General features: G+C 49.4%; 1 protein-coding gene across 3 annotated transcripts; it reads left to right on the forward strand.

The window, feature by feature from the left end:
- Positions 1 to 3706: 3706 nt before the first annotated feature.
- STARD3 (StAR related lipid transfer domain containing 3) lies at positions 3707 to 24192 on the forward strand. Of its 3 annotated transcripts, none has more exons than XM_072646292.1 (15): positions 3707 to 3808; positions 13579 to 13857; positions 16799 to 16876; positions 17398 to 17475; positions 17617 to 17670; positions 18171 to 18288; positions 18887 to 18985; positions 19226 to 19281; positions 19778 to 19870; positions 20317 to 20379; positions 20997 to 21092; positions 21380 to 21459; positions 21693 to 21797; positions 22960 to 23053; positions 23452 to 24192. In XM_072646292.1, exons 2-15 carry the CDS (start codon positions 13636 to 13638, stop codon positions 23554 to 23556), a joined length of 1341 nt encoding a protein of 446 aa, XP_072502393.1. In that variant the 5' UTR covers positions 3707 to 3808; positions 13579 to 13635; the 3' UTR covers positions 23557 to 24192. The 3 variants fall into 3 exon arrangements, with proteins under 3 accessions (XP_072502393.1, XP_072502392.1, XP_072502394.1); XM_072646291.1 differs by lacking the exon at positions 3707 to 3808 and adding an exon at positions 3991 to 4189; XM_072646293.1 differs by lacking the exon at positions 3707 to 3808 and adding an exon at positions 8380 to 8402.
- Positions 24193 to 25467: the final 1275 nt, after the last annotated feature.

The raw sequence follows: 25467 nt of genomic DNA on the forward strand, positions 1-25467 counted from the left end.
CTCTGCTCACAGACTTTGTTTGGAAATAGATGGGGGCAGGGGTGGGGAACCTTCAGCCTTGACGCCACCCGTGGTCCTCTGGGTCTTCAAGTGGAGCCCTTTGACTGAATTCAAACTTCACAGAACAAATGCCATTAAGAAAAGAATTTGTTCTGTAAAACTTGGATTTGGTCAGAAGGCCACACCCAAGGACCTAGAAGGCCATGTGTGGCCTCAAGGCCTCAGGTTCCCCACTCCTGGGTTAGGTTATAGGGGAATGGAAGAAGACAGATAGGGCTTAGGATATTGACAGATGGAACACTAGATTTCAGGGATGAGGAATAATTTGCTTCATCACAGTAAAATTGATCCAAATGTCAGGACCAGAGTATAGGTTACCCTCCTTCAGTTAAAAATTTATTTGGGGGGTGATGTAATGGAAATTCTTATTACAGAGGTAACAGATGTGGGAATTGCTGGGGGAGAAGTTCAAACTCTATTTCCTGCCTCCCCCAAAGACCATCCGGAGAGACTAGAAGAATGGATCTGGGTAGAAGAGTTGTGCTGGGCTAATTTCAGTTATTCATAGCCTCAGGCAAAACACACTAGCGGAAAAGTCTCTCCTGTTTTCTCTTTATGCACAGCAACGTCCTATAGAGACATTTTTCTTATAGTGTTCTGGCTATGAGCAGGGAGATAACGGAAACAAAACTGTTGAAAAGCACTTTTGGCCGCGGGTGGGGGAGGGGGAGGGGGAGGGAGGTGAAAGGAGAAAGGAGTTTCCAATCTCACCCAAGCTAGAAGTGCAGATCCCCTTTAAGACCCAATCCTAGCTACTGATCAGTCAAGGAGCCCTGACCCACCTGTCTCTGTCCTGGGTCACTTCACATCTCCTTAGGCAGATGTTACCTGCCTCCATACTGGATTTAGTACAATCAACCAAACAGTTTTAGCACATGGCAGCTCAGAACTCCTAAGCTCGAGTGATCCACTGACCTTCGAGGTCCAGATAACCTGGATCATAGGTATGTGTGCACTAGCACACACTTTAAAAAAAAAAAGTTCTCTGTACCTGATGATGCCTCAACTTCAACACCACCTACTCTTTCCTCTGCATGAAACTCTCCTTTCTAAGGTCAGGAATTACTTCATTTCTAACTCTAATACCCTGTCTTCGATCCTTATCCTCCTTGACATTTCTGCAGTTCTTTATATTAATGTTGTCGTTATTCTCCTTTAGTCATGACTGACTCTCCATGATCCCATGGACCACAGCATGCCAATAGCACCCATGAGGTTTTGGCTTTTTTTTGACAATGACAGTGGAGTGGTTTGCTATTTCTTTCTCCAATGGATTAAGGCAAACAGAGGTCAAGTGATTTACCCAGGGCCACAGAGTTATTAAGTGTCTGAGGCCAGATTTGAACTCCTTCCTGACTCCAAGCCCTCTATCCACTGAGCCACCTAGCTGCCTCCTTTTGATACTGATAACCACAAACTATTACTTATTAGCTACTTTTTCCACCCTTGGATTCAGAAACTTCACACTCTTATGGCCCTCTTCTGTTTTCTTCCCTTATTTCTTATCCTTATTCCCTTAAGATGAGTGTTCCCCCTCAAGGGGAACTCTACTTTCTCTCCCTTGAAAATCTCATTCACATCCATATCTATCACAGTGACCTTCCTAAAGCAGAGTTCTTGACTATGTCACCCTCATCATCATTCAGTAAACTCCAGTGGCTCCCTGTCACCTTCAGGATCAAATATAAAATCCTCCGTTCAGGTTTTATAACCCTTCATACATTGGCCTCTTCCTACCTTTCCAGTTTCCTTCCTTTGTTTCATAAGTTTTATTTATGTTTATTCCTTTCCCCATTCTCTATGATCCAGGGACGCTGCTCTACTTGCTGCAGACAAGACATTTAATCTCCTGACTTGTGGTATTTTCAGCAGCTGTCCCCTATACTTAGAATATTCTCCTTCTTCACCTCTGCCCACTGGATCCCCTGGCTTCCTTCAAATCTCAACTAAAATCTCAGCTTATGTAAGAAGTTATTCTTTACCCCCTTTAATGCTAGAGCCTTCCTTCTGAGAGTATCTCCCATTTATCCCATACATATCTTGCTTATACATAGTTTTGATGTTGTCTCCCTCATCAGACTGCGAATTCCTCCAGAAAAGGGACTGTTTTAGCCTTTCTTTGCCTCCTCAGCACTTAACACGATGCCAGGCACATAGGAAGTATTTAATAAATGCTTGTTGACTGACTGACTTAAACTATTGCCTTCCCACAGGTGACTCCCAAATCTGTTATCTTCAACCCTGACCTTCCTCCTAAGCTCCAGATCTGTTTTTTCTAACAATCGACAGGATAGCTCTACCTGAATGTTCTTCTAGAAGCTCAAACTGCACATGCCCTAACCCAAATTCATTATATTTGACTCCTTGGCTAAAAACATGGGGTTATCTCTGATATCTCTCATATCCATTACCAAGTCAATTCCACTTCTCAGCACACCCCTGCTAGAATAATCTTTGTTATTCATAAGTACTCATGCCTCCTCTCTTTGAAAAATCTTCACTGCATCCCTACTGCCTCCAGAGTAAAGTCTAGACTCCTTTGCATTCCAGGCATTCAAGGCATTTCACAATCAGGCTTATCTCATATTTTGTTGTTTACTCATACCCAACTCTTTGTGACGCCATTTTGGGTTTTCTTGGCAAAGTCATTGGAGTGGTTTGCCATTTCCTTCTCTAGCTCATTTTACAGATGAGGAACTGAGGTAAACAGGGTTAAGTGACTTAGCCAGAGTCACACCAATAGTAAGTGTCTCACGTAACCCTTACTGAATTAAGTCAGACTACAGAGTGGTCTTAGGACCCTAAATCTAAAGATGGAAGGGATATAAAATATCATCCAGTCCAACCTTAACTTACTCATGAGGAAAGTGAGGCCCTGAGAGCTTAAATGATCCAAGGTCAGAGGTAGAAATAATAATAGCTAACATTTACATAGAACTTACTATATGCCTGGTACTCTGCTAACATCCTTCACAATCATTATCTCATTTGATCCTCACAACAACCCTGAGGAGAGGCTATAATTATCTCCATTTTACAAATGACGAAACTGAGACAAACAGTGGCTAAATGACTTACCTCGGCTCACACAGCTAGTAAGAGTCTGGGCTCACATTGGAACTCAGATCCTTCTAACTCCAGATGCAGCAGTCTGTCCTCTGTACCACCTAGCTGCCCACAGCAGACCAGTCTTCTGACCCCAAACTCAGCAACTGCCTCTCATTGAACAACTCCCTGGGCACTTAAGTGATCCCTTTCGCCTCTGTTGTTCTGCTCTAGGACCATGTTCCCTTTCCTTCCTCACCCATCCTTTAGAGTCCACTTCCAACCTTCTCCTTCAAGAAGCCTTCCCCGACTTCCACCCCTGGCTGGACTGTAAGTTCTACGTGCGGAGGGACTGGCTCTGCCCTACAACCAGCATCTTGGTGAAGGGAATGGGCCAGTTCCTCAGGGCAGTTAGAGCAGGTGTTTCCCCCCTAGTGGGCAGGCTGGGACAGGGCTGGGATTCTCCGGGGGCACCTGCCCAGCAGCTACCTTGGGCGCCGGTTTGGGGGCTAGGTCACCACTAATTCGGGTAAGGGGCGCGAGGTGCAGTCCCGGGAAGGGTGGGCGTGGCCTCGACGGAGACAAGCCTCGGGATTGGCTGTCTCCTGGAGGGTGAGACGACCCATCTTCCCATCGTCTGGTGGATCATCCTCGGGCCATGGACCCCTCCACGGGGGAGGGGGGGCGCCTGGTCCCCACTTTGGTAAGGGAAGAAAGTTCTTAGCATCCCCTCTGTTCTTGCCGAGCCCTCATTCTGGGGTGTCTCCACTCTGGGGAGAAGGGAAGCCTTTCCTGAACGCTCCCAGTTCTGAGGCTAGACTGGAGCAAGCGGGGAAAGAGGGGGCAGGACTCGAGCACAAGGGGGAGGGGCGTTGCAGAAGGGGCGGGACCTAGCGAGAATCACTGCGGGTGCCCTGGGACAAGGGGGCGGGCTCAACCCCGGAAGCAGCGATTCCGGTAAGGCTAGGGACTTCCGCTCTGGTCCGCTGCCGGCGCCGGACCACCGGGAACTGGAGAAGGAGGAAGGTCCGGAGCCGCAGCCGTCATGGAGCTAGCGGGCGCTGGGGAAGAGAACGGGACCAAGGTAGGTGAGGAGCGGGTGGGGGATGTTCAATTCGGCCTGCTCCCCCCCACTTCCGGCCTGGTGTACTCGTTCCCTCCGTCCGTCCCCGCCCTCACCCCTCCGCGTCCCAGGTTCCGGCTTTTGCCCACTCTCGTCTCTCTCTTGTCGCCCCGAAGCCTAGGAGGGGAGATGGGGGGCGGGTAGGGGGAGTTCTTTCGGCGCGTGCGCCATTCGTAGGTGGAGGAAAGTTGCTCCCCACCCCCGTATCACCCACCTAGGATTCTACAGGATGAGAGGGGGAGGGGGCAGTCATACCAGGATTGGGGACCGTAATGACAGGTTGGGAAGGATGTGGCTCCTCCCCCTCCTCCCATCCTAACCCCCCCCGACTTGTTGACACTTTCCTGTCCTGGGGGGCTCCCACCCGTCCCACCTTTGTGGGGGTGGGTGTGTGTATGAAAGCTGGGGCTCTGTACCCTCAGGAGAAGGGGGTGTTGGGATAATAGATGTGGGCGTGGGGGCTCAGCATCCCTTCCACACCCCCCTCTCACCCCCCACTTACTCCTTAAGTCACCAGTCCTTTCCAGGCCCATTCCCAGCCCTCGAGTCCCAGGACGGTCAACTTCCTGGGCTGTCAGGACTCCCAGGGGGAGGGGGTCCTGCTTCAGGGGCTTGTGCATTTGGCGATTAGGAAGTGTAACGTTGCACAAGGCAGCAAGGAGGCTCCTCATCAATGCTCTCCTGCTCCCCAAGTGCTTTTATCACCTGTAACTCTGCCAGACACACACCTGAAGAGCAATGCCATTGGAACCTAGGTTACAGAGCCATCGTCCTCCCCCTTGAGGAGTCTCAGGGACACCTTCCCCTACCCTCCACCTTACGGTGTTAGAAGAGGTTTAAACTGAGAGATCTGTGTATGGGCTGGGAGCGTTCATGATTGTTGTATCCTTAAGCTTGATGTAGGTAGCGCCCATCTGGGTAATGGGGATGACTAAAGCAGCAATAAGGTTCAGTAGCTTCCTTTCCCTCAGATCCTTAAATTACCCACAATCCTGCCACACTGGGAATGTAGCAGACCAGTGAAGCTGGAACCTAGCTTGTAGACCAATAACTTCTTGACCCCCAACCTTTCCTATGCAGCCCAGGATTCTCAGGAACACTATCCCTTAATTATCTCACCTCATAGGACTTATGGAAAAGGAAAGCACCTGGAAAGGACCTTAAGTCCTTTAGTTCACTTTATAAAGGAGGAAATCAAGGCTGTGAACAAGGCCTGAAGAGGTTAAGGACTTGTTTGTCCGCCTGGTAAGTAGCTGAAAGTTGTTTGCTTCTACCAGTCACAGAACAGGAGCATGGAGAAATGGTATGCTTGCTTTGTAACTCCTTTTCCAAGAAATTAGGGTGTACCAGTAAGCTTGGACATTCTTGGACATTTGTCCCAGCAGCCATTTACTTCGAAGAGTTATGCAACCCCAGAAGAATTAGTATGAATGAGATTGAGTTGGAGTGGTATTCCAAAATAACATGACTCTCTACAGGACTCTTAGAACTCCTTCACCTCATGGGCATTCAGGTGAAGAAATTGCATAAGGACCCAGCCTAGTTTGTCTTGGAGCTACAGGTAAAAATGAGACTTTCAGGGAGGAGCCTGAAGACAAGGAGCTGGGACCTCAATGAAATTGTGCGTCATTGTCAGAAATGCAGTCCTTTCCATAGGAAAGTTATACCCTTGACATACATCCCTGAAAAGCATAGATGCTTGGAGTTGTTTCTCTAGTAGTTATCTCCATTTTAACAGATGGGGAAATTGAGACTGGGAGATGTGAAGGGATTTGTCAAGGGAGATGTGGCTAATAGGGGCTAGAATTCAATCCCAGGTGTGCTGACTTCAAAACTAGGGCTCTTTCTCTTTCACTCTACTCAGTCAACCACATGTCATGGTTTGGTTCCCCATGTTGGTGGCCCATGGTATACATTTGGAACACTTTGACCTTGTGTGAAGGGATTTGACCCTTAGGGCAAAGGAACCCAGAACCTTGGCCTCATTAGTAGCATGTTTAACCGACTGAATTAACGAACTCAGACAGTTCATACTTTGGGGGAGGGGAGAAGCCTTACCTACTTACCTATCAGGAGCAGGAACAGGTTCCCAGTGATATAGTAGAGGGGAAAAGCAACCTTTGAAGGAGCCCAGCTTTCCCTTTTTACTGCTTAAGCTCTCTAGAAAAGCTAAATTCCTTCCAACTTTGGAGGAGGAGGTCCTGACCTTATAGAGGAATTTGATAGGCTCTTCTCAGCCTCATCTCTGAAGACCAGATAGCTCCCAGGTGCCAGGGACCAGTACTGGGCTAGGGTGCTTGGTGCTTAACTCTTAGTCACTTATTTTCAATAGATGTTGGGCTATTGATGAGGGAATGGGATCTGAGAAACCAGATCTGAGAATCTGGTTTCTGCTTTTACTTTTCTTTTCCATCTTGCACTTTCCAAACACAGCTGAGAGAGAAAAATGAACAAGGGTTTCAGTTTTTGGTATCTCTGATGCCCCCTTGTCTTTCTTGCCTCTCCACCCCCACTCTTTAGATTCTCTAGTGATCTCCTGCTTACCTAAATGAGCCCTCTGCCCTCCCTCAGGTAGGGGAGAAGAGGGAGGAGGCAGCTGTCCCAGGAATAAGTGACATGAACTTCTTTGTTCCCTTGTTAAAAATGGATGCAGAAATGCAGTCCAGAATCAGCTTCGTGACCTGTTCAGCCTTGGAATCTGGCTTTCTCAGAGACACAAAAGGAGGTCTGGTGAGAAATGATTGTTCCTCTACAAGATGGGGAGGATTTTAGCTTCTTCTGAGAAGTCTGGGCAGTGGAAAGGTGAGGTTGGCGCCATCAAAAGTTGGTAGCTTCCCTCTCCACTCTTAACTGTTTCTGCTCTGTCTCAAAAAGGACAGTGCAGGGTCCTCTGAGGAACTAGATTTAGCAGTGAAGGTTTTCTGCAACAGGCCATGGTGTTGAGTTGAGGGATGAGGCAAAGGTGTCCTGCTGCCTAGCCATTTCCATCCTCCATTTCTTTTTTGAAACTGGGAAAAGTGCAGTAGATCTTTTCCCCGTTAGCACCCCAGCCCAGCATTGGTCTCTGGCACCTGGAAGCTCTCTTACCTTTCAGGGCACTAGCCTGTTTTCACCTGACCAGATTTAAGAGACTCTCTCATAGTTCCCCTATCCAGGTGGAGATTACAGTCAGATCAGTATGGCTATAAAAAGTGAATTCTGTGCATTTACATACACTTTTTCAGTGGAAACTGACCCCTCCCATGGAATCATACCTGTTTCCTCGTTCTATCTGTTTCCCAGGAAGATGGCTTGTCTTAGATGTTCTCAGCTATATTCCATCCAGCTTAGCCAACCATCACTGCCCTCATGAAGGCAATATGGGCTGTGTACAGGGCTGGGGGAGAACCAGGGGGAAGAACAAGACAGGCCCCCAGCAACTGCATCCATGCTGGGTATCAGTGGTGGAGGTGGGGTGGACCAGACTATTTTTTAGGGTGTGGCTTCTCCAGCCTCAAACCACTTTCTTCTTTGTCCCAGGTTATGGTGAAGGGAGAGAGAAGGAGCAAAGCTCCTCATTATTGCTCCATTGTGTGTGTTGGAGTTGGGGGGATTGTGAGAGCAAAGTGGTTAGGAAACAAAGCCTGGTTACTTATGGATCTTCATCATTCACGTGGATTGTGGGAGCCCCACCCCCAGTAAGCATGGAGTAGCTGGCAGATCAGGACCCCTGAATGAAGGACTTTAGTTCAACCTCTTTCTCAGTGTGGGGGACGCAGAGGAAATTGGTTGACTTGGGGGTTTGGTGGGGGAGACATTAGAAAAAAGTGGAGTTTACAAGTAAGAACTGGGTGATTAGCCTGTGAGACAAAGCTTGAAATCTATACCCTGCTGAGGAGGGGTGGGAGGGTAGAAGAGACAGACATTTGGGGCTGACTCTACACTATGAGAGTAGATCTGAGGTGTGATTTCAGAGAACATGTGTGTTTTAGAGGGGAGTGGGGGCAGGCTGACTTAGGGTGTGAGCCAGGGGCCTGTGCTGTGTCGTGCTAAATCGGCTGCTAATAACTGCTGAAAGCATTAACAGGATGACAGGGGTTGGGAGGGAGATACTCATAAAATAGATGTGGCTCTGACTCCCCCAACTCCTCACAGGGAAGAAAGTGCACAAAAGGAGGAGCCTGGGTCATTGGAGGTAAGACTTGAATTTGTTTTCAAGCCTCTCAGAGAGCTGAGTATAACGAATGTTCCAGGAGCTCCTTCCCCTCTCCCCAAAGCAGGGCATGATGCAGTAAGGAAACTCTTCCCCTGCAACCTCCAGGCCTCACCCAGCTAGTTGGAGAAAGCTTGGTTAGGGCCAGAGATCAGAGCTGGGCACTGAAGGTCTCTGACTTCTGTCTTTCCCAGTCATCACTAACATATCTAAAGGCAGCATGGTACAGTAGAAAGAGCATAGGACTCCAAGTTAGGACAGGACTGAGTTTGAATCCTCACTCTGACCTGGGCAAATCACTTAACCTCTCTGTCAGGTTCCTCATTTGTAATATGAAGATAATACACCTACCTTGCAGAATTGTTATCAGAAAACGAGAAATTTAAAGCAGACTGCCTATTTACATTTACTCTTGCCCTTGTCCAGGAAGAGGGCTGTAGACCAGATGAATGGGCATGGGAATACCCTGGGCCTCAAGACCAGCTCACTTCCTCCTCTGGGAGAAACTTCCCCTTCAAGAGTCAGGCAGGCTCTGTGGCTTCAGAGGACAGTTGTGACTAGTCAGCTGGTCTGGTGTGTGTCAAGGGGTAGAATCACACTTTAGGCAAAGATGGGGGAGAATGGTCAGAAAGATTTACCTGATAGGAGCAGTAAAGGGTTGGGTTAGGAGCTTTGGACAAACAGAAAAGGGAGTGCCCTTCTTTTGGGCACCCTGCTAATTACCTCCCACCCAGAAATCTCTTGTCAAAAGCCCTACACAAGGGAATTCTACTTGTACTCTTACATCTTGAACTAGGTTTTAGCTTTTCCTAGGGAAAGGGGGAAGAGAATGGTTTCTGGTTTCTGTTTTTCTGTGACTTTCTCTCTCTAGCTACCTATCTGTCAAGCTTGACTTTACTGTTAAATGAGAGAATCAGCCTCCATCAGTGGTTCTTAACCTAAGGGTCAGTGGCCTCCCATTGGTAGGTTTGTGAAATTATATGGGGGGAAAATTAGATTTTTATTTCAAAGTAATTGATTTTCTTTGTTATTCCACATATTTTATTTTGTGCATTTCAAAACATTATTGTGAGAAGGGATCCATAGGCTCCACCAAACTGCCAAAAGGGGCCTGTGATTAGAAAAATTTGATAAACCTTGACCAAGATAAACTCAATGGCCCCTTCCAGCTCTGACATTCTGTGAGTCTGAAGTTTATAGGAACACAGATCTCAGGAGCTCTCCAGTTCAACCCTTTCATTTTTCAGATGAGAATACTGAGGCCCAGGGAGGTTAAGTGACTTACTCAGGGTTGCAGGTATCAGAAGTGGAATTTGAATCCAGCTCCTCTGATCCCATTGCTTTCCTTCTCCATTGTAGGATGTTAAAACTTCCAACACTCCCCTTCTTGCCTTCAATTCCCGCTAACAAATTGAGTGTCAAATCTGCAGCCATCTCAGGCGGACTCGTTCTCGCCCTGCTTTTATGACACTCTGCCAGTGCTAGGGAGGGGTGGCCGGCTTGTACCAGAGACTGTCACAGGGACCTTAGCAGTAGGCTGGCTGAGCTGGGGGCCAGAGGGCTTACTGCTTCTCAGAGGGGTGAGCGAGAGGCAGACTGTCTCTAGCACCCCAGCACTCCCCCCTTGCCTTTCCTCTGTTCGTATGAAAAACACAGATTGATCTAAGAAGGCTACTGCAAAAACTAGGCTTGTGCCCACTGAACTGCCCATGTAACAAATTGGGGCAAGTTATATTAAAATTCTAAAGAGTGCTCCGATAATAGAGCAAAAACAGCCAGCTTCTGCCCTTGCTATCTTTCTCTGTCCTGCCTCCCTTGGCCTAGTGGAAAGAGTAGAGTAGGTCAGAAGGAAGCCTTAGGGATCTATGAGCTCTGTTTGCAGACTGAGAATTCAGTTGTTCCTGACTTCAGAGAACCTTAGAACGTCAGGGCTGGTAGTCCTTAGAGATAAGTTCAAACCTCTTAGTTTACAGAGGAGGCCACTGAGGAGGAATGACATGCCTAAGGACACAGCTTGGTGACAGAATCCAGACCAGAAGCATGATTCTCTGAAGATCTTGGATTTCCTGAGTTCCAAGCCACGTCTCTACCTGCCTAAAAAGATTGGAACCCAGTACTCAAGAAAGGGAGTCAGGGCCTTGAAATGATAGAAACTCCTTTCTCTGACTTTTGGCCAGCCCTCCCCACCCCCCAATTCTTTCTACATTTTTTTAAGGCACAGTATTTGATTCTCCAGTTGCTTACATTTCCTCCTCCAGTCTTATCTCTGACATCCTACCCCCTCCTCATTCTTCCCCCTCCCCTCCTTTGTGTCTCGCTTTTCCTGGGTTTATCTGGGGGTGTGAGTGAGTGTTGATGCTATACTATCTCATGCCCAACCTGTTGTCATTTGTATTTGCTCTTGAAGGGAGGGGGGAGGGAAGGGAAAATGAGGAAGAAAAAGTGACTTTGAAGGAAAGAAGACATACACAGAGAGACATACATACAGAGTTAGTTTAGAGGAGAGACTTAGAGATAAAAGAAAAAGAGACAGATCTGAGAAGCAGAGAGATAAAGAGGAGGAATACGTACTTAGACACAGATGAAGGAGGAGAGGAAGGAGATGATGAGGAGAAATGTGATGAGAGAAGGAGGCATGATGAGAGGAGAGACATGGAGGAAGCAGAAAGGAGAAGCGGATGTAGTAAAGACAGAGAGATGTTAGCAAGTGCCATGCTCCCTGGAGCTTCCTCTTTCAAAGGGAGTGAAGGATGCACATTTATCAATGTTCTGATGCTCACCAGTCATCATGTCTTCCATCCTAGATGTTGCACACACACCCCCCCTCAACAAATTAGTACAGCCCCATGGATAATGGAACCCCAACTCAGGATAAAATCACTCCCTGGGAAGCTTTCTCTGTCAGTGGGAAGAAGCATTTTTGAGCAGGGTACAAATGACCACCTTGTTCTCCCTTGGGGATAGGACTCCTGGGTCCCATTCTTAGAAGCCACAGAAACACACATGTCCCAACAGCAAAACTGCCTTTTGCCTACTCCCACTCCCCGCAGTGCTGCCCATGCTCCCCATATGTATGTAGACTGAGCTTGCTTTTAATGCAAAGAGATATTTGGGCAGGGGGATAGGATGAAGAGTTGGCTTCCAGGTTTTCCTGAGGGGCTTGGGGATGTCAGTTCCCCTGATTACCTTGGGAGAGCTTCAGTGGTTTTTAAAAATCTGAGATCTTTTAAGGACAGAATCACTCTTACTGGTTGGCGCAGAGTTAGATGTGGTCTTGCTCAGAGACCAGGGTACAGACAAGCTCACTTGTCCAAAGCACCTCCCCAACCCAATATCACATGATAGATTATTGAGGGTGAGGGAGATGCAGGGATATAGTAGAGAAAGGGGAGAAGCAGACCCTGATTAATCTCATGTAACAGGCCAGTTGCTTGTGTCTCTGTTGTCACCTTAACTACCTCGAGTGGCCCTGACGATAAATGAGCTTTTAGAATAAGTTTGTTTGGCTCCTGCACCCTGAGATCAGGAGCAGAAAATCCAGTTTCCCCCTTCCCTCCTACAAGGAGATCCTCAGTGTGGTCATTGTAGTCCCTCACTTGTGATTCATCAGACTCCATCCCTTTGGAAGGAGGTGGAACAGAGATGGTTTCAGGAAAAGTGAGGGAGAAATGGAAAGAAGAGGTTGTAGCATATCTTTCTAGCCTGACCACTTACCAAAGAACATTATTTGAATTGAATCCCAGCACCCCTCAATCTCTGATCTTCCCCATTTACAGCCCCCTAAACAATTAAAGAGTTGAAGGTAGGGATATCAGAGAAAGGGAAGGAGCATCAGACTTCTTTCTGGAGTTATTGCATTCTGGGATCTCTAAGGAGATCATAGACCACGGGTGGGGAACCTGCAACCTCGAGGCCACTCCAGTCATAGACAATAGCTAGATATTGAGCTGATGATTCAACCTGTCTGAGCCTAAGTTTCCAAATTAGCAAAATGAGGTAATAGTACCTGCAGTACCCAAGAGGCCTTAGGGCACATCTGATGGAATGTTGGATCTGGACTCAGGAAGACCTGGGCTTGAATGCCCCTTCCTCCAAACACTTAACAGCTGTCAACCCCAATTTCCTCACCTATAAAATGGAGGTAATAATGGTCCTTACTTTACAGGGCTGCTATGTGTCTCAAAGGAGATAATTAAAGGAGTAAAACCCTTTGCAAAAAAAAGTGCTACATAAACATGAGCCCCTGCTCAATGCCTTCTTCACAATGCACTACTGTATGTGAGAGTGCTTTGGAAATAGAAAACTCTAAGAAAATGTTGAGTGGTCGTGGTGATGTTATCAGTGCCTTGGATTGGGGCTCCATGGTGCACCATGCCCCACATCCTTGTTGTTTCTCAGGCTAGATCTTGGGGATGTGTATGCTGCTTCTGACTCCCTCCTCAAGAATCAGGGAAGCAACCACAGGTAGTAGGGAGGGAGGCAAACGATATCTTCCACCTCTACCCTCACCACCAACTGTTAGCAAGTTGGTCCTGCTCTCGTGATGATCTTTACCCACATAAAGAATTAAAGAATTCTCTGAGAAGTGTCCTCCCTCCACCCAGTCCCCATCTCCCCCCCACCCCCAGAGTTGCCAGGAGAGAGGGGGAAGGGAATGTGGCTTTGTCCTCAGCAAACAAAGAACAGAGCTTGGGCTCCCTCCTCCTAGGGAGGGGGCCAGGCTGTTGGCAGAGCACAACAGCCTGGCCGGCATTGGGCTGGACTGGACTCTTGGGAGTGCCCCAGGAAGGGATTGGATAGTGAGTATGGAGAAGAGGAGGCTCAGATCTCAAGGGACAACCGTGGGGGTGAGGATGGGTGTGGGCCAGTAGTTTGCTAAAAAAGAAAAAGATTCTAAAAGTCTAGGGACTTGGATCGGATAATTACACAGTTGCTGTGAATTTGGGGAGGGGAGGGGACTCTAGAAGACTATAATGGAAGGAGGAGGGTCTGGCAAGCTGTGTGGGAGAAGGGTTGTTGGGAGCAGAGGGACATAGAACTAGGGGCCATTTAATGGGGAATCTACAGGTGCCAAGGCCCCAGATTTGGGTCCCAAACACTGCCCATCCCAATAGATCATTCTTGCTCTTTCTAGCATCTCCCCCCTTCACCTTTACAGATACATTGCTGAAAGTTCTTCCTCCCCTCCAGTGAGGGGAGAGGAAGTCCCACCAGGATGACCAAGCTGCCTGTTAACTCATCAAGGGACTTGGAGCAAAGTCTTCCTGCTGTGGCCTCCTTGAGCTCCTCACTGCCCAGAAGCCAGAGTTTCCAGCCATCCTTCTTCCCACGCCTTCCAGAGAACCGCAGGGCCATTTCGGACGTCCGCCGAACCTTCTGCCTCTTTGTCACCTTCGACCTGCTGTTCATTGCTCTGCTCTGGATCATTGAGCTGAATGTACGTGGGTGTGCCTAGTCCCTGGGACAGACATACCCCTCTAGGCTTCGGCTAACCTTCTTTAAAATGAGGGTGGGATAGAAGTGGAGATTGTCAATGCCCCCCTGCCCCATGTCCTATCTCTAATATTCTTTGATTCTAGATTTGAATCCTGATGTAGTTGACAATTTGCTTTGTGACCTTGGAGTCTCTGGACTTTAATCTGTCGACAGTGAGAGAGCATTTTCCCCCCCTTCTTTCTCCCATCCCACAGAAAGGCTTAAGGATAAAATGAAAGAACAGAGGCAAAGTATCTTAGAAAGTAAAAAGGTTGTGTGGTGTAGAGAGTGCTGGGTCAGGAGGCGGGCAGTCTACAAATTGCCTCTGCCCCCTTGTGCACATCATCCTTTGGACCTCAGTTTCCTCCTCTGTAAAACGGGAGTGTCAGACCTTCAGGTCCCCTTCAGTTCACTTCTTCTGTGGTTCTTTGGTTCCCTGACTCTGAATTCCAATTCTGTGCTTCTCCTCTCACCCCTCTTTTCAGTGATCATCATCCTTCTCTCCAGGGAAACTTCCATCAGTCCAGACTTTGTTAGATTCCATCTTCCCCAAGACGGAGGAATGGACTAAACTCAGTTCATTTTCATAGTGACTGCCACCTTCAGCAGACATTTTCCAAGTGCCCTCTGCATGCAAGGCCCAGTTCTAGGCTCTGGGAACACAGCTTATACTCTGGCAGGTACTTACCAGAGTTCCAACTTGACTTTACATACACTAGTCACAATGATAACTTTCACTAGCAGCCTGTCTAGGAGAGGTGAAGTGTGTGACCCAGGCCATAGATATTCCTGTGGGCGAGGCTGGGCTGGGAAAGGCTTCATGGAGGAAGCTAGGCTTTCAAAGATGAACAGGTTTTCACCATGCAGAAGAAGAGGCCAAGCATTTCAGGCAGAGGAAGGAGAGTGATAAGACAGGAAGTCAGGCATGGACATGATGTGTCTGGCAGACAACAGAGTAATTTTTTATTATTTGTGTAATAGGCTAGAGTAGGGTTAGACTAAACTGGAAAGGTAGGTTGGGACCAGATTGTAAAGAGCTAGAAGTACCAGACAGAGTCATTTAGAGATATCTTGGAGGCAGCTTGGAGGTGTTTGAATAGAGGCTAATTTGCTGAGAACTGTGCTTTAGTCTGATGGGAGTGGATGGTCTAGATTTTCCTAAGGTAAACCTAGAAGCAGGATGACCTACGAGGGTAGACCACTAATCCTGGTAGGATTTTACAGTCCCCAAGCCTGTCTTGGGACAGGTTAAGATTGGAGACAGAGATTTTAAGAGTTAGGAAGTTGGAACAGCTGTTAGAGATGGGGACGGAGAGGTTTCTGAGGCCCCCAGGAGAAAAGTTGGTTCCTCAGAGGCCACAGGCTAGTTAATGACAGGGCCAGGATTAGAACCCAGGTCCCCGTATTTCAGATCTACCATCAGCACAGAGGGTAAAAAACAGACAAAACCAGAAAATAAAAGGATTTCTCTGAAGGGTCAGCAGGCAGAGTCCCAGGAGCAGCCGTAGTTTCTGGGTTTGAGGAGGAAGAAGATTCAGAGAAGCACGAGGAGAATAATACCACTGCTTTCAGTTCTTGTAGCACTTGGCAGTTTTCAGAGTCCCTCCACATGTGATTTCGTTTGTATCTCACAACCACCTTGTGAGGTAAGCAGGGCCTATGGTACTCTCATTTCTACAGAGGGAACTGAAGCCTACAAAGGCAAAGTGCCTTACCCAAGGTCGTAGAACTTGTAAGCAGGTTAGAACCCAGGCATCCTAACTCCCAGGCCGTTGCTTTGTCCACTGTGCCACAGAGGGCATTGCTGGTGGGGGCAGCTGCCTTCTTTCTTGCACTAGCTGCCTCATTTGAATTGTGGTGGCCAGGTTCTACCATGCTCAGACAGTTGGGCTCTAATCATTCCTGGATTGCCCTCCATATGCCCCCTCTCTCATACTCACTTTCTAGTCTAGATATCTTAGCCAGAATTAGAGAGGGCTCCATCTCCTCAAAGTCCTTTTCTCATGGAAAGGGGAATACTGACTGTATTAAACTACATGTATGTGGTTGGGGATAAGGGAGAAGTACAACACAACTATTTATTCCTTCATCCTGGCCAACCAGGCAGAGTGATGGATTCTCTCCATTAGATGCAAATCTAATCAGCTGATTTACCACCTGGGGCTCTGTCTGACACCACTACCCAATACCCTTTCTCTTCCCATCCCCTGCCCTCAAGCCCCCTCTGACTCCCTAGATGGATTGTTGGCTGGGAAGATGGAGGGATATTAAGTTATGCAAATATTGTGTTCAACGAGATCTGATCCATGTCCTTCTGTATGAGAGGTGGACCTAAGAATCATGCCTCCTACGTCCTTATAGGGGAAGGAAGGCTGTGCAGATCTCCTTATCCCTGTCTCTGTTCTGTCCACACGTCAATCTTGTGTAATTCTCACATATACAAACTCAGAGGTTGCTTAAACTTGCTTCTGCCAGTCGGGGTTGCCTTGGAAACAAAAGTCCCCAGCCTGCCACCAACTTCTCCTTCCACTCTCCCTCCCTTGGAGCTGAGTGACCCTGGAGCCATAAGTTCTTGGATTTGAGTTGTCCAGAACTGCTTGCCTGTTCTATGAGCCTACTTCATGCTTCAGAAACATGGATATAAGTAGAGCTAGGGAACCTGGAACCTAGAGGCCACATGTGGCCTTGAGGCCAAAGGTTCCCCACCCCAGGTCCAGGTTTTATGTCAGGTGTCATAGAGGGGATTTAGAATTCACTAATCTGCTCACACCACAAGTTTCTTTTGCCCATTGACATTTTTGGCAGAAGACAAAGCCTTGAGGGGTTGGGGGATGAGCGGGGGGCAAGGGAACCAGTCCTGGTTCGGCCAGTTCACCCTCTCCTTCTCTGTTATTCACTCCCAGACAAAGACGGGCATCAAGAAGAATCTAGAGGAAGAGATCATCAACTACAGCTTCAAAACCTCCTTCTTTGATATTTTTGTGAGTGGCCCAGATGTGGAGGAGGCAGCTGTTGGCAGCTTTCAGAGCATTCTTCGGTTTTTCTTCTCCCTCTCCCCTTATTCCTTTTCACTCAGCATTTTTCCTCCCAGTCTGATGGGGGGAAACACCTAGCCCCTGCCCCTGGGAAGCTCCCAGCCTCTTGGGGAAGACATACAGAGCCTTCCCCAAGCACGTAAACACATGGTGGTTGGGTGAGGTGTGCTCTTTAAGGGCCAAGGTCTCTCCTGGAGTGGACAGGCTTTGTTTGGGAAAGCTGCTGAAAGGAAGTGTGTGGCTCCAACCCCTTAGTTCCATGGAAGGAGAGAGTCAATCAGATTTACCCGGGAAGTGAGAGAGGATTCATTTCCAGTTTGAGTGTAAGCTCCCATGGTTGGGGATGGGCACCATGTCCAATCCTGTATTACCTGGAATACCAAGTACAGGACTGGGATGCATGTTGCCCACTCATCTAATATGTGAATGTTGATTGAATTTCCTTTATCCATGGCCCCCTCCCCCAGCTTCTAGCCTTCTTTCGGTTTTCGGGGCTGCTGATGGGCTACGCTGTGCTGAGGCTTCGACACTGGTGGGTGATCGCGGTAAGATGTCAAGCCCCATGCCCAGTCCATGTTGAGGAGCCCCTCCGCGGAATACATTGCCCCATTTGACATTGTGGGAATGGGAGAACATGTGGAAGAGGGGCCTGAAGTCCTGGCTTCTCTTCTCCCTGTTCTGACCAGATTACCACACTTGTGTCCAGTGCCTTCCTCATTGTCAAGGTCATCCTCTCTCAGGTCAGTGATCCTAGATGGAGTTTGTGGGGAAAGGGATGAGAATCTTGGAGAGGAAGAGGTTTGGAAATATGCCCCTTATTGTCAGGGATGCTATATTAGGGACTCTGGTGGAACGTGGACAAAGGATGCCTTCCAGTGGTTCAGTCCAACTGAACTCATTATGTCCTTTCTCTTTGTATAGTTATATTTGAGTAAATTGGGGTTGGGGTCCTGTCCCAATCATCTCCAGAGAAGGAAATTCCTCCTCTATCCCGTCCCTTTCCTGAAGCCTCTACGATTTCAGGAATCCCTCTCCCTTAGGTCCAACCAAAGTCACTCCTGCTGTAGTAGCTGCCCATCTCCCACTGTGGAGAGTAAGCAGAGGGCTCCTGAGCTGTTGAGATCAGGGAAAGGGCCCATCCTCACACACATGCACAGCGGGCCAGCTTTGGCCTTCCCAGGGGTAGAGCATTGGGGGTGGGGCGGCACACCCCTCACCAAGCCCAGCTGCCTCTCCCCAGCTGCTCAGCAAAGGCGCCTTTGGCTACGTGCTCCCCATCATTTCCTTCGTCATCGCCTGGCTGGAAACCTGGTTTTTTGACTTCAAGGTCTTGACACAGGAGGCAGAGGAGGAGCGATGTGAGTTCCATGAGGAGGAAGCAGAATGGAATGGGGCGAGCCCTAAATTGAAGTCCCAGGACCTGAAGCTTAGTTCTGCCCCTTTCTACCTGGGTCATCTTGGCCAATCACTTTTACATTTCCAGGCCTTAGTTTCCTCATCTTTCAGTGAGGAGAGTGGACTAGACTATGTGTAAGGTTGCTTCTTGCTCTAAATCCTATGACCCAGTGATTGGCAGGGCCAAGGGGAAAGTGTCTTGGGGAAGAGTGCTGTGCCTATGGAGAAAATCCTTCTGGTGCTTGTGAGAAGTCCAGGAACAAATGGAAAAGTCTTGGGATTTTTCTCCCAAGTGTCTCAGCTGATGACCTCTCACCAGTGGCTGTCAGACTCCCAGTTTTCCTTATGTCTGGAGTCTTCTTTCCCTTGTCATTTTGCTTGTCACTGTCACCCTGGGATAGGTAAAAAAAAATATGACAGGTGTGGCCCCTGAGCCAGCCCTATAAATCCCAGGAGACATGCTTTTCCATGGATAGATCTGGGGGTTAGCGCTGTGCTGAAGGGAGGATGGGGAGGGCACTCCAGGAAAGGGAACAAAGCATCTGTGGATCTATCCCCCAGGGTATCTGGCTGCCCAAGCTGCTGCTGTCCGAGGCCCCCTGCTCTTCCCTGGGGCCTTGTCTGAAGGCCAGTTCTATTCTCCTCCAGAGTCATTTGCAGGTGAGTCATGTAGCTTCTCCCCACTTTCCTCCTCTAGCCCTCCTGGAGATGGGGTGAGAAGGAAGCTGGCCTTCAGTCATTGGATCTGTGTGGAAATGGGAGGGCAAAGGAAGGAAGAGAGGCAATCTTAGGGTTCCTCTTTCAGATTCCAGACGGAGAGGGCTTCTCTCCCACATACAGATATATGGAAGCCCTCTTCCCCCCCTTACATTGATCCCTCTCTCCACTTGGCTTCTTTAGGATCTGACAATGAATCTGATGATGAAGGAGCTGGGAGGAAAGGCTTCTCTAGCCAGGTATTCATCATTCCCTTCTCCAACAACCCCAGACCTGGCCCTTTAGAATAGTGACCTTGAGGAAAAGGGTCACTTGTCTTTGAGAGAGACAGATTAAGAAGGGGCTTTAGACAAGAGGTCTTGGGTCAAAAATATCTGTTCCTTTTCAGCCTGAGCAGTACTAGGGGTGGGGGGGGGATTCAGATAAAAGAGGTTGCATGGAGGGGGCAGAGGGGGCTGGGGTGATGGGGCTAGAATCCGTAACTGGATTGTAGTCATTGACGTCTGTTGAGGGAAACATAGGAAAGAATGAAGAGAAGCAAGGTGGGTGGGATCTGTCTTAGAGAGGGAGAATGAGGAGTAATGCTGGGAGACAGGAAACTGTGCTTCCTTATAGATGCTAGGCCCCCTTCCTCTTCCCATACCCCTCCTCCCCACCTGCCTCTTCTAGGGCGGGAGGGGGAAGGGAGAACGTTGTGTGGACCTGTTTGAGTAATGCCCACATGGATTGTACTAGGATCGGGAGTATATCCAGCAGGGGAAGGAAGCCATGGAGGTGGTGGATCAGATCCTGGCTCAAGAGGAGAATTGGAAGTTTGAAAAGAATAACGTGAGCCCAAAGCTAGCCCTGGCTTTGTGAGGTGGGAGCAATGGGGGAGCTGCCCGTGAAAAGTAGACCGGCAGTGGTGGCACAGGATTGCTAGTTTAAGGCTGAATTCTTGCCCCAGAAAAGCAGATCCATGCCTCCCCTCTGGGTCTTGGAGGGACTGATGCTCTCTGTGATCCCCAGGTTGGATTCCAGCCTTCCCTCCCTTTCCTCTGTGATGTCATAGGAAGAGGCAGAGTAATCCTCTGCTGACTCTTGTGGAGTGTCCCAGCTGTTGTCACTGGGCCAGGGATGTTATCTCCATGCCAGGGCCTTGCCATCACCCCAGCCCTCTCTGCCTTCCCTTCCTTAATCCCCTTCTTCTCTCAGCCCTGTGACAGTCATCCTCAGCTACCCTGCCCCTCATTGCTGCCTTCTCTCTCCAACTTCCTTTCCTCTCTCTACACCAGGAGTATGGGGACACAGTGTACACTATTGAAATTCCTTTCCATGGCAAGACCTTCATCCTCAAGGTGAGATGTGATCCAAGTTGCAGCCCCACCCCTAAACATACAACTGGCATACATCTAGTACCTGCCAGACCACCCGGCGTTGCAGAGATCATCTGATCAGTGATCCCAAAAGAAGGTCCTTGCTGTCCCCAGATATTTGAGGGGCTGTCATGTGGAAGGAGGCTTGGCTTTGTTCTCCTTGGCCCTAAAAAGCATAGCCAGGATCAGTGAATGGAAGGTGTAGAGAGGTGGATTTCAGGCTAATTAAGGGAAAGCCCCCTCACAAAAAGAGTTGTCCCAAAGTGAAAAGGGCTGCTTCAGGAGGTAGTGAGTTTCCTGTCCCCTAGCAGTTGTCAGGCAGACTCTGGGTAACTACTTGGAAGTTGGGAGGATAGGGATGGTAACAGGGATTTCTGCTTAGCTCTGGATTGGACTGAATGACCTCCCAAGCCCTTCCTGGTTCTGAAATCCTATCAAGAAGAAAGTACAGAAGCAAGTAAGGGGGCCTTTGAGATTCCCAGATGGGAGGGATCAAGAGATGGGCCACTGGGGCTGCTTAAGCAGGGCCATGGCTTTCCTGCCCCTGGGGCTGAGAGGCAGGTTAGCCAGCTGTGTGCTTGCCTTTGCCTCTCCATCAGGCATTCCTGCAGTGTCCAGCTGAGCTAGTGTACCAGGAGGTCATCCTGCAGCCTGAGAAAATGGTCCTGTGGAACAAGACTGTGAATGCTTGCCAGGTGCGTCTGCCAAGGGGCTGTCTTCACCCAGACCTCCAAGTCTCTCCGCTGACCAGGGGACCTGGGACTGCTCACCTTCCAAGAAGGAAACTTACCCGGATTAGTAGAGGGGAACATTGAAGTTCTGGGGTAGGAATGGAGGGAAGGTGCCTTGGTTCCTGATCTGTGATGGAACCAGAGGCACTGGGACCCCTGCCCTCCCTCCACAGCCTCCTCTCAGTACCAAAATGCTGAGCCCCTAGGTCATGCCTAGTAGAGGGTCAAATTGATTGTCTCCTGAACCACAGATCCTTCATCGAGTGGAAGACAACACTCTTATCACCTATGATGTATCTTCAGGGGCCGCAGGAGGGGTGGTCTCCCCCAGGTAAAGGCTGCTGCCCTACCTTTCTTCCTAATTCTCACATTCTCTCACACTTTCTACTTCTCTCCTTCCCCATCCCCCACTTCTCCCTGCTCCCTCCCCATCTCTCTTCTCTTCCTCTGTCTCTTCTATCCCACCCCCAATTCTGACTGCTCCTGCTGCAGCCATTATCTTTCTGCTTTCTTGGGGTGTGATCTCATCTTAAACTTAATCTCTTACTTCCTTTATTCTCCCAGGGACTTTGTGAATGTGCGTAGAATTGAGAGGCGGAGAGACAGATACCTCTCCTCAGGCATTGCTACCACCCACTTTGCCAAGCCCCCACTTCACAAATATGTCAGGTGAGGCCCTCAAGGTCATTTCAGCCAGTCCTTTCTCTGAGCAGAATGGCTCCATCCCCAGATGTGTCTCAGCAGGAACTTTAGGGCAACTTGTATGGTGTTAATGTCCTTTAAATGCCCCCCAGTCCCTGCCCTGTGTTCATGTTCCCAAACCTTCTGCACGTCACTGGATCAACCACTAAGCTGCTTAATGCCTCTGGGCACTCTCCACTGGTCACTGTGGGCACAGTTGCTGGAGCCCAGCAATGAGAGGAATGATTGAGGGAAGTCAGGAATCCTGTCTGTGGAGTCTAGAGTAGGCAGCTCCCTAGGGAGGGCAGAAGAGGGGTGGACAAACACTGCCATTGGGCACCCAGAGAGGGCAGGAGAAGGGAGGACAGACACTGCTGTTGGATACCCAGAGAGGTCAGGAGAGGGAAGGACAAACACCACCATCAGGCCCCTGGGGGAGGGGGGGCAGCTGCAAAAAGAAAGGGGAGGGCTTCGGAGACAGGAGGCTGTTCTCAGCTGTGTGACTTGCAGGTGGCTCCTTCATGACCTTGAGCATCTCTCTGTCTCTTTATGAAGCTCCAAAGCTGCCAGAAGTGAGGAGGGCATAATCTTCCACTGTCAACCATTCTGAGCTGTCCTCACACTTTCACTTAGATATCCCTCCTTCACATTAAGCCCTTGTGTTACTCCTATCTCTTATTTCAGTCCCTACAGTGAGGGAGCAAACAGCTCTAGTTCCGAGTCCACCTGCCCCCTCCAGGGTCTCTGCCTTAGGGACAACAAAGTCTTTCCTTGGGCCCTGCCCTTACAAAGCCCCCATGGCAATCTTGCTGCCGATGTTCCTCAGAAAGCCAGGCTGATGGGAGGAGACCCCAGACCTCAGAAGAGGGTAACCAAGAATGATTGTCCCTTTGGGGCTGGGATTGAGTCACTGGAACAGAGACACGGATGAGCCAGGCTTGAGCTTCAGGTGGAAGAACCAAGAATGGGGACTCGTGCCTCCGAGGTTCTCCCCTGGATCGGGGATCTTTGGGTGCTCCCCAGCAGCACCTTATCACTTCTTACCTCCTCCCCAACTCAGGGTCAGGAGGAAGGAAAGGAGGGGTGGGTCATTCAGGTAGGATGTGGTGCAGTGTGCTCAGACTGTGCCTTACTCTGTTCTGCTCCCCAGGGGTGAGAATGGACCTGGTGGCTTCATTGTTCTCAAGTCGCCTAACAACCCTCGAGTCTGCACCTTTGTCTGGGTCCTCAACACAGATCTCAAGGTACCCTAGAAGTGGGACCATGTGAATCCTACAGACCCCCTGTCCCACAAAAGTACAGCATGCCTCCTTCCGTACCATTTCCTACCCCAGTGGAACTTGGGGATGCTCCTCCTCCTTCATCTCACTCCCCTCCCAGCTCTGTGGGGCTAAAGCCAGGGCTGCAGAACAGTGTTCTCAGAGCTAGGCCCCTCCCTAAGCTACCTAACCCCTCCCCCTGTTGTCTGACCAGAAGAGGCCCCCAGCCAGTGCTGTCTGAGCCTGAGTCTAGTATCCTCTGGTAGAGGACTTGCAAGAACCACTTCTCTTTCCCTCTCTAAACCTGGAGGGAGGAGGGGGACAAAAAAGACATTGAACTCCTTCCTGTCTGGTGACTCTCCTCCCTCCCATCCTCAAACTAGGGTCGACTGCCCCGATACCTCATTCACCAGAGCCTGGCCGCCACCATGTTTGAATTTGCCTTCCACCTTCGGCAGCGGGTCGGGGAGTTATGTGCTCAAGCCTAGTGGCCCTCCAACCATCACCATTACAGGGCAACAGGGCTATCCGTCACTCCTAGAGACATCCTCCTCTTCAGCCTGGACTACAAGCCTGCCCTGGACAAGGGGCTTGGGGGCTTTAGGGCTCCTTCCTTCCCCCACCCCCCAGAGCCAGACTGTTTCTTGGGAGCGTCTGTCCCTCAAAGACTAGTTTTCAAGTGTTATGGGACAGGGAGTGGATAGACTCTCTAGGACTCACTCTGCTGGTTAGGGGTGTGTCTGTCTTGCTGGTATTTACATTTACTGCCACAAGGGGGCAGGACATAGTTGAGGGGAGAGCAACCACCTCCTGACTCCTCAGCAGTGTTGGGATGTGATAGCGGTCTGGGCTTGGGGTGACAGGCAGAGGTGTCCCCAGTAGGCCCAGGCCTATGTTACAGGACCAGGCACTCCTGGTAACCAGTGGGTGGGGTAGGGAATCATTGGTCCTCCAGATTTCCCATCAGTTTTTTTATAATGATTATTTAAAGAGTCTGGGACTCTTTTTTTCCCCACAAAAACTGGTGGAGGGAGGGGATATGACTTTGCCTGCCTCCCCTTCCCTCCCCCCACCAGTGCTTCCTTCGGGGCCTTCGCCCTAGCTCATTAAAAATCTGAATGGAACAAGCCTGACTCTGGCCTTTTGTTGGAGTGACCTTCGGGGATGGGGCAGTCATTGGGGTGAGCCCAAGAGGCCAGGGAAGGGGATGGGGGGGGGGTGGAATTGGTCACTGCTCACTCTTGTCCCTGGGATCCCCTCAGTCTCTGAGCTCAGGGTTTAGTTTGTCCAGGAAGAATGTCTGCCCTTCCTCTGCCCCATGTGCTTGCACAAGCTACCCCATTTGAGTTCGGTGGTGTGTGGGGGCAGGTTTGGTTATGGGTCTAGATTCAAGATACTTCACTTCTGTTTTCTCTCTAGCCACTGAAGTTGGGGAGGGTAGGACCTGTGACTAGGCAGTCAGCTACAGATGGCAGTGGGACTGGGGGCTGGAGGGATACAGTGCATTCTAGGCCTTTGAAACAGCCTGGGCAAAGGCACAGAGATAGGAGGTCAAGTTGGGTTTGAGAAACAGGCCAGTCTGGCCAATCCATAAAGTTCATGGAAGAGCCTAATAGAGAATAAAGTGGAAAATGTAAAATGGGACCAACAGCAAATTCAGGACTGCAGTTGATCCTAGAGGGACTGGGGAGCTATGGGCTCTACCCAGCTCTGTCTTCCTTGTATAAATGAGGGGACTAGACTTCATGACCTTTAAGACCTCTTCCTGCTCCAGAGCTATGATGCTCCTTTCCACCCATAAAGCCCTGCCATGGTTACCCACTACCATCCCCTCAGGTCCTTGGGCTGCTAGGAACTGTGCAAGGTATTAATTAGCACAAACAGCTAGGTAGAGTGCTGGGTCTGCTGTCAGAGTCACCTTTTTCTAAGTTCAATGCTGGCCTCACACACTAGTTGTGTGACCCTAGGCAAGTCACTTAACCCTGTTTGCCTCAGTTTCTTCATTTGCAAAGTGATCTGTAGAAGGAAATGGCAAACAACTCCAGTGTCTTTGCCAAGAAGACTCCAAATGGAGTTGGACAGTTGGACACAATGAAACAGAACAGCAATAATTAACACCTGCTCTAAGGAGCAGAGTTCAAGGCTGGAGGGGACCTAAGAGAGGTCCAACCCCTTATTTTTACAGAGGGGAAAAGTGAGGTCCTAAGAGGGGAAAGGAATTGACCAGGTTCTAGTAAGAACTCAGTAGAGATAGGAAGAGAACCTAGATCTGATCCTTCATCCAAGGCCAAGCTACCCCACCTCCCCATGCTCAAGCAAGTGAATCTAAAGGGATCCTGCCCTTCCCAGAGAGTAGGCCACTGTCCAATGCTGGCACCTCCTGGGGAACAGCTGCTTTG

The sequence above is a fragment of the Notamacropus eugenii genome, chromosome 2 (genome assembly GCF_028372415.1).
Source record: "Notamacropus eugenii isolate mMacEug1 chromosome 2, mMacEug1.pri_v2, whole genome shotgun sequence".
In the NCBI taxonomy this organism is placed as follows: domain Eukaryota; kingdom Metazoa; phylum Chordata; class Mammalia; order Diprotodontia; family Macropodidae; genus Notamacropus; species Notamacropus eugenii.

Coding starts and splice junctions, on each gene's coding strand:
- STARD3 (XM_072646292.1), top strand. CDS start 13,636: ATGACCAAGCTGCCTGTTAACTCATCAAGGGACTTGGAGCAAAGTCTT. Junction 17,476..17,616: donor GACACTGGTGGGTGATCGCG/GTAAGATGTCAA, acceptor TGTTCTGACCAG/ATTACCACACTTGTGTCCAG. Junction 18,289..18,886: donor GGAGGCAGAGGAGGAGCGAT/GTGAGTTCCATG, acceptor TCTATCCCCCAG/GGTATCTGGCTGCCCAAGCT.